Consider the following 12494-nt stretch of genomic DNA (forward strand, 5'->3'; position numbering starts at 1 on the left):
CCACCTTCAACAAGATTTGCCCCTACGGGAATGTGGACCTGGACCGGGACAAAAGTTTGTGTTACCCCCATGTGCCCTTACATCTTCCACTACGTTCTGGTCATATTTCATTTCAGCTTCAAGGTTCACTTTTGAGTCTTTTGTGATTCCCCTGAGCATTGTGCAAAAGATGGTGGCCTGCTTTGAAACAGCACCATGTCTGGGAGTTAATGTGACGGGTATGTAAGTAAGTATACATGTATTGCCCTTTTTGTGAGTAGGCTGTGTCCTTCAAGGAAAAGTTTCCCTGACCCTCAGTGCACCTGTGCCTGAGATCATTGGAGAGTAGGACACTCTTGGCAGCGGCACAGAAGGAATGCTGAAAATAGGTGATGGTATCGTACATACAAAACAAATCTTCTGTAGGGTTTTTTCCCCCATTTGAGTTTCCATGGAAGACAAGCTGAGGGAACAAAGGTGGAACTTGACTTCTCTTTGAATTTACATGGCTGGTGCCAATAGATATTTGTGAGCTTTAGACATGTGGATGGGGACTCAGTCAAGGCCAGAAAGAGTCCCTTGTATCTTGGTTAAATCAGGTGCAAGTCCTTAATTGAAGTTAAGGAACTTTCTTCTGCCCAGGAACTTAAAAGTATTGCAGTCCTGTCACTTTCAAATGCTGGTGCCTGTTTCATCATGGCAAGGAGAAGGAAGCTTTGAAGCCGGGAGGACTTAATTTTGTTTGGAAGGTGTTATTTTTAGATCCAAGGCGACCTCAAAACATCAGTTTGTCTGTCATCCTCCCTTTCTTACAAGTTGTTTGCCTGCTACAGTGCACTGCAATAAAATAATGGCTTAACGGCAGGGATGGCGAACCTGTGATACTACAGATGTTGTCCTATTAGCACCCAGCCAGCATGGGCAATGGGCCAATTGTATATGCTTATGCAAGTTAGACTAGCATATACAACTAGATTCATGCACTTGAATCTGAATTGAAACTTAGTTCACAGGTTAAGAACAAGAATTGGTAGCGTTACTTTATGCTTCTGCAAACTTCAATAAATCATGTACGGCCCCTAATTTAATTTATTCTTGCTTCACAAGGAATGGATATGGATGTTAAGAAGCAGGGCAGCCTTAGAGTCAAGAGGTGAATAGGAAGGCAGGGAAGCAGTCACTCATTCCCCACCTCCAAGCAGGAGAGAAGTGCTGCCACACTGTCTTCCCCTGGCTACACCACTTAAAATTAGGTGTACAGCCTGGTCTAGGTGGGACTGCTCCCCCTAGAAGAAGCAGATGCCTACTTAGAGTGGTACTCCTAGATCCACGTCTGTCACTTAATGCCTTGGTGGCCCAGAATGCCTTTTACCAACTTTGGCTGGTTTGCCTTTCCTGAACAGGGGTAGCCCAGCCACTGACCCATGTTCTAGTAACCATCACTGTAACGATATGGCAGTGGCTGTCTCACTAGCTGCTTCTGGGCCCGATGCAAAGTGGCAATGCTTATCTTTAAAGCCATAAACAGCCTGGGACCTAAACAAATGAAAGGAGCACCTGCCCCAGTCTTATTCTGCCCATGCACGAGGAGCTGTCTCTGTTCTCTGTGCCTCCTTAGCAATAGATAGCCTGCTTTGTATTTTTAGTTGCTCTTCCTGTTTTGATGTATTGAATGAGTTTGTATATTATGGTGTGCTTTGTGATTGTGTGTATTTTTATTATGTATCTGTACCCCGCTTTGGGATGAAGGGTAGGCAAAAAGTAGCCGTAAGTTAATAAGATAAATAAATAGAACTGCACTTTCCCTTTTCTGGAAGGGAGTGTCAGTCTGAAGGGTGTGACTCACAGATGTGCCAGTTCCATATCTGAAAATAAACTTCAAATAAATTTCAGATACCTTGTAGAAGACTGCTTTCAGCTGGTTGTATGGGCCATAATTTTCTCTATCCACATTTCAGACATCATAATGATAGTCAAGGATGCCCTCCCATATATCAAAGGGAAAGCCAAAAATAGACCTCCTTTGAATAACAAAAAGAAGCAAAACTTCCGGAGGAGTAACAGTGTTAGTCTATTGCAGCAAAAACAATGGCCGTGTTTGTATATCATGTTAAACCCAAGGGTAGGGAACATTTCTGGCCAACTTCGGCAGGTGGGGTGGTCAACGCAAGCGTCAAATCACTTTGCATAATTGCAATGTCAGATGATCAATAGGTGGGTTGTCCTGCTCACCTGTCAGCTTGCCAAAGTGCTTCCCAATTGCCCAATAGGCAGCTGCCACCCAGTGCCAGGTTTACATATGGGCTGAGTGGGCTTCAGCCCAGAGACTCAGACTCTAGAGGGGCCTTGGCCTCTTGCCTGTTTTTATTTTATTTTAAAAAGGCAGATTTTACTCTCTAGGCCCAGTTGCTAAGTAACATTAGGCACATGATGTATGAGTCTGTTTAGTAAAGTTCATGGAGGCTTTAAAGCTACTTGGATTCAAATGATAAAGTCAGCTATTAAGCAATTCAGATGTTCAGATCACTGGACAAAGGTCCATTGGAATATTAACACTGCAATGGACCTTTTGCCATTTTGAAGCAAGCATTCAAAAACCCAGCCTGGTTCTGCTCAAATAATTTATTCTACTCCATCAAAGTCAATGGAGAAATCTACCCAGTCTACTGTTTTGTGTGCAGACTTTTCTCTAACCAAACTACCTCAACTATAGCTCTATCTTCTTCTGGATTTGATTATTGGCACCACGTTTATCTTGTTCAAACCCATGGAAATTCTAAAAATCATATGAACTCCATGTTAACAAACTTAACAAGAAAGCTTGTGATGAAACTGAAAAAGGAGGTTCTAGATGACAGGGTGAAAAGCTTCTGCAGAAAATGGAAGAATTTGAATTCATTTCCATGCTTCACCTTTGGGGGCATTTGCTAGACCAATCTCATAGGGTTAGCAAGTCACTCCAAAGTTTGCAAAATGAGCACATGTGCAGATATTTACAGCTCACTAATGCAGTCTGTATCAAACATTCAGGCTAATTTTAATGAAATCAAACAGCAAGCAAAATTTACTCTACCAGATGTAGAGTACGAATCTGTGAAAAGAAGGCAGTGAGTACCGGGGGGCAGGGGAACAATGATGAACCCAGTGATGGCCAAACCTGGCCCTCCAGCTGTTTTGGGACTACAGTTCCAATCATCCCTGACCACTTGTTCTGTTAGCTAGGGATGATGGGAGTTGTAGTCCAAAAAACAGCTGGAGGGCCAAGTTTGGCCATCACTGCCTTAGACAGACTTTCTCTAAGAGACATGTTTAGGGTGAATTCATTTATCCCTGTCATGGATGGCCTTGAAGTCAACCTAGACAGAACAGCAACTGTGTATAGGAGTGCAGCTGGCAATTTTCCATTTTTGGTGAACCTGCAAACAGCCAAGGAACAGATTCACAATGGTGTTTGAGATGCTGATGCAAGAGTATCCAAAGGATGCTGAGGTTAGTCTAGTCCATGATCTCTTGCACTTCCACCTGTGCGTTAAACAAGCTCATCACCAAGATATGTATCAAATAATATTCCTGGAGAAAATTTGGACAGCTTTTCCCAATGTGGAAACAATTTTCAGATTGTTCCTCTGTTTAATGGTCACAAACTGTACTGGCAAAAGATCATTTTCTAGACTAAGAAGGATAAAGAATAATTTACGGTCAACAATGTCCTGAGATTGGTTGTCTGATCTAAGCATGCTCTGCATAGAAAATGATGAACTGCGACTTACTGATTTTAATGATATAATTGATACATTTGCATCCAAAATAACTTGAAAGTAACTGTTCCGACTTTGTATGTAGTGTACTGTTACAGCATAGCTATGATTCCCCTATGAATGTTCTGTGTGAATGTTTTCATTACTTCCATACTTTTGTAAACTTATTAAAGATTATAAATTTATTTTTAAAAATAGGCTTTTTATCAATGCTAAAATTTCAGCAATCTTCTAGTTTCATTGCATAGATAAAGAAGAGAACAAGATTTTGTTTCTCATGATCATATGCTATTAAGTTTGGGCCTCCCAAGCTATCCTAGCTTAGGACGTCCAGTTGCTTTAATCTGGGCCTGCTGCCACCTCTACGTTAAACCATAGTCAGTGGTTAGCAGTGGCTAAATGTGAGTGAGAAGCATATTGGTGCTCACTGCCCAAATGTCCCCACTTTGCTCTTCTGCATTTTTGCTGAGCTGAGAGCAACAAGCAGCTAGCTTTTGACTTGTTGTGTCATCCAAACTTGTGCTCGTGGTTTGATTCCTCAAAACAAACCACAAATGGTAAGCCAAGAACAGATGTTGTGCATTTGCATTGCCCATAGTTAAATGTTATAGTCTGACAGGCCACTTTGTTCTGCAGTACCTTAAAGACTAACAAATCTATTGTGTCATAAGGTTTTATGGGCTAGATGCATGAAGTGAACTCCTCCAGATTTCAGGCATAAGAGGAAAGGGAAGAGAATGTTGTAAATATTGGGTTCAAAACTGTTCCTTAGAAAGCCAGTACTGGCAGAAATTGAACAATGCAGACAGACTGCTTCAATCTACTCTCTCTGTTCCCTCCCCACTTGTTTTTCAGATGAAAGGATCTGTTCTCCACCATTTATGGAGTTGACAAGTGCTTGTGGAGGTGACACGTTGCAGCAAATAGAGAAGAATGGAATTGCATTCCCATTCAGTACGTCAACAGACTTTGCATTTCACCTAATAATAGGCAACTAGAGTATTATCCCCTGAAATGTATTCTGATAGTCAGCACATCTCAGAAAAGAAGGTTGGAAACAGTATTTGGCTGTGGCCCTCGGAACGTTGTCCAAATGTGGCCCCTAGGCTGGAAAACGTTCCCCCACCCCTAGACTAATGTGTGTGTCTTTGATTTACTGTGTGTGTGCTGTGTACACTACATAGTATGCAGGAAAGCTCTCACCAAGCATCACAGTGTGATGCAACAGATTTCCCCATTGTTTGATTCTTTCCGGATTGTATGGAATGATTTTCCAGGGTCATTGTGAAAGACTCGGGTCCCTTATTATATTGGTGGCATTGAGAGAACGGTATTCCAAAACTGTGGTGGCCACCATAGAGAAAGTGCCTTTTCCCATGGCCACTCATCTTACAAACCATGTGGGTGGACACACCAGGAGGGCCCACAAAGCTGATCTTAACGTGTGGCCAGGTTGGGGCGGGCTGCAGGCAGACCAACAAAAAATTTGGGCCCAGTCCACTTAGTGCTTTAAAGGTTAAAACCATCCCTTTGCATTAGGCCCCAAAATGTACCAGCACTGCCTGTTACCAGTGCTGACCCTTTGCCCCCAGCAGGGCTCTGGTAGTCACAGTGAAGAGTGTTATGGTTTTGTTCTACCCTATTTACTCAAAGTTAGCATTTCTCCTTTTTTGTTCGTGTAGTCTGTAAGACAAGAGTGGCCCATGGAACCAACTCGCATGAGGTGAGTATCTCCATCTTCTGCCTGATGAAAAATTAAAAAGTGTATTTGTTGGGAGTCCTAGTAGAAAAGGAACTGCCCCCATTGGTAAAGGTAAAGGTAAAGGCACCCCTGACCATTAGGTCCAGTTGTGACCGACTCTGGGGTTGCAGCGCTCATCTCGCTCTATGGGCCGAGGGAGCCGGCGTTTGTCCGCAGACAGCTTCCGGGTCATGTGGCCAGCATGACTAAGCCGCTTCTGGCGAACCAGAGCAACGCACGGAAACGCTGTTTACCTTCCCACCGGAGTGGTACCTATTTATATACTTGAACTTTGATGTGCTTTCAAACTGCTAGGTTGGCAGGAGCAGGGACCAAGCAATGGGAGCTCACCCCGTCACGGGGATTCGAACTGCCATCCTTCTGATCAGCAAGTCCTAGGCTCTGTGGTTTATCCCACAGCGCCACCCGCGTCCCACGCCCCCATTGGTAGTTTTGTTTATATATCTGAAGGAGAAGTAGGGAAGGTTCTTCTCTTTTTAAAAAAAATTTCAGAAGTCATTGCTAATTGTCTTATAACTCATACTGGGCATCACAGTTAACTGTTTTCTCATTCTGCAAGCCAAATTAATAAACACTTGATACCCAGTTAATGAAATACTATTATTGAAGTGTTCTTCTCCAAATTAACATTAGAGAGTTCCTAATTCTATTTAGTACAGAAACATTTAAAAAAATTCCAGCAACTAAATCCCAGCCCTTTACCTTGAGCTACCTGGAAGGTATTCAGCCTCTGCATTGACGGGCAGGCATTGTAAAAAGAGAGCTTCATACCTGTGCAGCAACTGATAGGAATGCCTCTTTAGGTCTACATGTTATCCACATGCAGCACACACTGATAAAAGGATGCTCTTTGTTGCTCTTGGGTTACCTGATGGAAAAGTATGGAATAAAGCTTAAGAAGACCTTAATTAAATTCTGAACCCAAATCTTCAGCAAAGCAGTGGCACCGACTTCAGAGATGCAGTGGGCTGGCTATTGGTTTGCTTTTAAAGAGTTTTCGTGTTAAATTATACTTTGTACTTTTAAAGTACAGATCCTCAGGGTCCCTTGCAACTCTTCGATTCTATGATTCCATGATTCTAAAGTTAGCACAGCAGGTGAGAAGCTAGCTGTCGGCTTGAATAGGCAGGGGCAGCAAAGTGTCCCCAACTGCTCAGTAGAAAAGAAACCATAACAGTGGCTCAACAGAAGTCGCACAGACCCTGCCCAGAAAGCTGGATACGGACCATTGGTTCATTGCTGTGTCATGCAAAACTGCTAAAATGAAAGGCTTTATTGTCAGTCCATGCTTCTTCCTTCAAGGTTTAAAATGTTATTTTTGCTCGTATGAGATCTCTGATAAGCATCTTTGGTTTCTTTCAGTCTCCTTCCCACCCCCCACCCCCAAACCAAACGCTGCATAAAATAATTCAGAAAGCTGTTTTCTGCGTTGACTCATCTGAATACTAAATGTAAAGGCATCCAGCCAAAGTGGGCTCTTCATCCACTTGGCAATTTGCATGACAAACACACCCAAGGTGCAAGGTGGAAGCCACAACTTCTCCAGACTTAAAAATGATTATGTGCGCATCTGTGTTACTGCTGCAGGGAGCCACTGGTACGACAGTGATCCTGTACGCCACGTAATGTGTGTTAATTACGCTTAATTGCAAGTCCTTGTAAGAATATGTGGTTTCCCCTCTCCATTTTTCAGATGGCCATCATATTCAACCAAGAAGGCCTGAAAGCTATCCAGCCTCCGTGTGTGATCCAAAGCTTCATCAACCACAACGCCGTCCTATACAAAGTCTTTGTGGTTGGAGAGTCATACACTGTGGTGAAGAGACCGTCTGTGAAGAACTTCTCAGCAGGCATTTCAGGTAAACCTCTGAGAATGGCACTTTTGGTGCAAGCCTAAACGGGAAAGAAATCTTGGTGACCAAAGGGGAGAATTCCTCTGAACCTGCCTTCCCAAGAATTGGGCTTTAGGTCATGATGGATAATCACGTCTGTCATTGTTGTTGTTTTGCAGTAGATGTTCTGCTTTTTCTCATCCTGTTACACGGAATCCAGATGTCTTTGTTTGAAGGGAAGCCTTTCGTTGGAAATGTATAACATTTTCCCAGCACACAGCCCATCATATTGTGTGCGCGCGCATGCATTGCTTTTGCAAGTGTTGTGAGGAGCCACGTGCACCTGCTTGTGACATCACTGGTGCCTCCCCCCCAATATTTTTCTTTTCAAAAATACAACAATTTAATTAAAAGCTCCTGTCCCCTCCCTTTTGCAGCAAAGGTACCACCTCCCTGTCCATTATGTTGTGATGAAGTATTGCAGTGCTCGTTCTGGATTGGTGCAAGTGAAGGGATGATGTAAAATCGTCCCAGGACTTCTAAACAAGTTGCAAATATCGCAAAGACACATAGAGTTCCTGGGTTACACTGCCCCCTGGTGTTGCATTTATCTATTCAAATCCCTTAACGAGCCAAGAATAATGATTTGCATGCAGAAGGGAGGGTTTTCTGCTACCTGTACAGCACAGTAATCACCTATAAATCACTAGCTCCAGAATTCTGTTTTAACGTTTATGCTTTTCTTACTATTACACGCTGCAGATAGAGAATCGATATTTTTCAACAGCCACAACGTATCAAAGCCAGAATCCTCTTCAGTCCTAACAGCAGTAAGTATAACAAGGCCTATTTCTGAATACAGTGACTCAAGCAACAAAACAGATCTCAAGGCCCCTTTTTGCAACAATCTCTCCATTCCAAAGCCATTCTTTCCTGGTTTATTCTAGGAATGGCTGCTGCTACAGCAAAGTTGCAAATCAAAATCATCCAAGAAAGCCTCTTGAAATGTTTTAATTGCACCTTTTATGTCACAGAAATGTAGGAAACTTACTTTATACCAAGTCAGACTGTTGTTTGCTGTAACTGGCAGTGGCCGCCAGAGTCTTGGGCGAAGTCCTTTCAGCACGTGATAGTTATTCTTCTTCCTTTTTATAACTAAATGGAAGTGCCATGGATTGGGATTTTCTGCATGTGATGCATGCACTGTGGTTGCCCCCCCCCAAAAAAACCAGGGTGCTGGACACGTAGTAATTCGCCACAGCACTCCTGAGAAGTGGATTAAAGGAGAATGGGTTACAGTGCAACAAAGTGTTTTCCTGACACTTGATGTAATAATGCAGTCCTTTTGAATTAATAAGAAGGAAACAGTAAACAGTGGAGCAATTTGAGCAGTGCACCTCAGCTCTGAGAAGTTTAAGGTCCACTCCCTCTACAGTCACTTATGGGAGGATAAATGTGCAGCGGAACCTCGGTTGTCGAACGTAATCCATTCTGGAAGACCATTTGACTTCCGAAACGTTCGACAACCGAGGCGCAATGGGCGATCGGCGAATTCCATTGAGAAAATGGAGAAACACGCCTTAGAAGCCATTCGACTTCCGAGGCGTGTTTGAAAACAGAAGCATTCACTCCTGGGTTTTCGGCGTTTGGGTTCCGAATCGTTCGGCTTCCGAGATGCTCGAAAACCGAGGTTCCCCTGTATTTGTGTTTTTCTCCTAGTCCGTAAGACCCTTTCTTGATTAGTCACTTTCGTGTCCTAGATATCCTATGTGGCTTGCACTGGCTGCGCAGTAGGAAATGGGACCAAAGAGTGAATTAGTTGGTCCCACTGCCCTAAACTCCAGTTGTAAGGCTAGCCAGTGTGGTTTCATTCAGATGTCACTTGTCTACGACTCCCAACCTCCCTGACCATTGCTGTCCTGGGTGAGCCTGCTGAGAGTTGGAGTCCAACATCTGGAGTGCAACTTGGTGTCTATCATTACTCTATTCAGCAGCCATGTGGCATGTTCCGTTTAGCTGCTAGAGGTGAAGTGAGATGTGCCACCTGACTTGCCGCCACTGTGCCACCCGCTTCCATCCTAGCACCCTGCTGCCATGGTGCAAAAAGACAGACATTGCTTGCTCAGTGGTTCTTCACCTTCCTCTCCTTGCCCCAGCAGCCCCTCAAAATCTTCTTCAGGGGTTTTGGGGCAGACTTTTAGGGCGTACAAGAATTTGTAGGAGGGAGAAGAAATCTGTTGGATACAGCTGGTTGGTTGATCTTGCACTCAGAAGTCATTTAAAATAAGGGTGTATTAGTAGTTGCTGTTTTCCCTTGAAGTGCTAACAGCCCAGCTGCATGTTTACCACTTAAAGCACTACACCTGAACCTTTAGAAAAGTTACATGAGTAACTAAGTCCATCGTAACTTTTCCATGATTGCGTGGCTTTGAGGTCATCCTATGAGCATCAGATTCAAAGTGTTGGTGTTGACCTTTAAAGCCCTAAACGGCCTCAGCCCAGTATACCTAAAGGAGCATCTCCACCCACATCATTCTGCGCGAACACTGAGGTCCAGCGCCAAGGGCCTTCTGGTGGTTCCCTCATTGCGAGAAGTGAGGTTACAGGGAACCAGGCAGAGGGCCTTCTCGGTAGTGGCGCCCGCCCTGTGGAACGCCTTCCCATCAGATGTCAAAGAGATAAACAACTACCTGACATTCAGAAGACATCTGAAGGCAGCCCTGTTCAGGGAAGTTTTTAATATTTAATGCTGCATTGTTTTTAACACTTGATTGGGAGCCGCCCAGAGTGGCTGGGGAAACTCAGCCAGATGGGCGGGGTATAAATAATAAATTATTATTATTATTATTATTATTATTATTATTATTATTATTATTATTACCTCCCTCTTCTAAAGTCTCATAACTGAAAGCAATATATAATGCAGTTACCATAGAGTATTATAAAAAACACAAGACACTCTTCCATGGCTGTCATTAATCAATGATTAAAAAATACTGCCAGCAGTAAAATAGGAAACTGTCTTGGAGACAAAACACACAGTCCAGTTTTTAAACTTTCTCTCTCTCCCTCCCTCTCTCTCTCTCTCTCCTTTATAGCTAGATAAAATAGAAGGTGTGTTTGAGAGGCCAAATGATGACGTCATTCGGGCAATCTCGAAGACACTGAGGCAAGCCCTGGGTGTTTCTCTCTTTGGGATTGACATCATCATTAACAACCAGACTGGTCAGCATGCTGTCATCGATATAAATGCATTCCCAGGTAAGAGCAGGCTGCTACATATCATATGAGAGCATCTGCAAACATTACGATTGATGTTGAAAATACCTTCTGCAGCATACCCATTGCAGGGGTCTTATTTGCCCAAGGACTTCCACTGCACAATGGCACTTGCCTTGCCTTTCCTCTCCTCTCCCCACCCCAAATCTGCTGTGACATGTTGGGGGTGGGGAGGAACCCAGAACAGATTTGGGGGACACACGAGATGAGAGGGAGGGGAAGTTTTGTTGCGCAACAGAAGTCCTTTTGTCAACAGGACGACTTTGTTGGACATCACATGTGAGTACAGATACTTCTTTAACACCAGCATATACATTTTTGGAAAGTGACCCAATCAGCTTCCCCAGTCATGCTTATACTTGCGTGTAATGTCCATGCATTTTGTGATTTTGCAGGAAACAGTGGAGCAGCACTCACCTTTCCTGCAATGTTCCTACTGTGATGGCGGGAGGTTGAGAGGGAAAACTTGGACAGCAGTAAACTAGAAACCAGAGTTTCATTGATAATGAGAAATTGGTGTTATGAATTGAAATCTCTTAACCACAACAAAAACCAATTTCAGGATATGTTTCCTGTATTTAGATTAACATTTCTTGCTAAGTATAGCGCCTAAAAATATCCAGGTTTCCCCTACTTTATCCCATGTTTGCTTTATTCTGTCATGAGGATTTATCATTCTCTGGAAAAGAATTTCACTTTAAAATATTGCAGCTAGGAACATGGTGGGTTTGCTTTGCTTTATGGCACTCGATGTCATCACCTCTAGAGAGGAAATGTGCTTTTTGCCCTTCCTTCCACAATCAGACACTTGGGGGCTGTTCCAGCTAAGATGTTTTAGTGCTTAAAGTGCTCTAAAGACACTTTACTGCTCTCCCCTCCTCCAGTCACATTGTGATCTGTATGAAAATCCATATTGCATACTATTTATCTCCTTGTACTCGTTTTCAAATGTATTCTATCCTTAAAAGTGCCTTTTAGGATGTTTTATAAGCTGAGAACCATATCCAGATTTCAGAAAACTGCGAGATCCAAAGAATAATTATATATTTGCACTGAAAGGTAGGAAATAGTTCAGATTGCTTAAAATTGCAGACCCGGTGAAATGCTCCTCCATCACTTGGTAGGAGGTCTGAATTATACTAGAAAGAAAGAAAGAAAGAAAGAAAGAAAGAAAGAAAGAAAGAAAGAAAGAAAGAAAGATTTGATTTGTGAATTAGAATTCCCATTTCATCAGGAACTTTCATTGAGAGAATTGAAAAGGATGTAGGAATACTTCGGTTCAGTTCCATGTGTGAATGTATCAGGAATGGGTTAAGGGACAACTAACCTAGGTAACTGATTTCTTCTCCCATGCTTCTGGAGGGAAGTTCTAGAGAACTAAACCCTTGAGCCATGCAAGAGAAGCATCTATGCTCCTCAAACTCAGAAAACACAAAGCCATCTTGGTAGGAAGGGGGGAGATGGTAGTCAATGTTCAAATGTACCGATGTGACTTCTCACAGACAACATAACACTTGCTCTTGCTAATTAGTCCCCTGCTTCTTCTTCTCTCGCAACACAGAAAGGGAAAGGGAACAAGATGTGGCCCAGGAAAATAGTTACAAATGTCAGTTCCTAGTAAATGAGTGGATTACCTTTGCTCACACTGGCAGGGAATATAAGCATGGTCCCACTGTGGACCTTTTGGCTTGGGTTGTTCTGAGTGCATCATGGTTAGGAATGGATCTTGAGCACTGTCTGCCTCCTCAATATTCCTAACAATGGCCTGCATAGTGTGGTTTCACCAAAGGGGTAAAAAACTGGTCCAAGAGCCTTAGGTTAACTCTCTTGCCCTCTCTTGCAGTGACCTCTTTGGTGAGTAAAGGAATCACGAGGTGAATTAAG

General features: G+C 43.1%; 1 protein-coding gene across 1 annotated transcript in view; it reads left to right on the top strand.

Annotated features, from left to right (window-relative positions):
* ITPK1 (inositol-tetrakisphosphate 1-kinase) overlaps window positions 1-12494 on the top strand; it is a 138518-nt gene that overhangs the window by 119614 nt on the left and 6410 nt on the right. Inside the window, exons 5-9 of the mRNA XM_081174075.1 lie at window positions 4593-4691; window positions 5420-5460; window positions 7193-7358; window positions 8094-8161; window positions 10430-10592. Coding sequence (XP_081030201.1) covers window positions 4593-4691; window positions 5420-5460; window positions 7193-7358; window positions 8094-8161; window positions 10430-10592 — 537 coding nt within the window. The remainder of the gene's footprint in view (window positions 1-4592; window positions 4692-5419; window positions 5461-7192; window positions 7359-8093; window positions 8162-10429; window positions 10593-12494) is intronic.

The sequence above is a fragment of the Podarcis bocagei genome (genome assembly GCF_964188305.1).
Source record: "Podarcis bocagei genome assembly, chromosome: 1".
NCBI classification, from domain to species: Eukaryota; Metazoa; Chordata; class Lepidosauria; order Squamata; family Lacertidae; genus Podarcis; species Podarcis bocagei.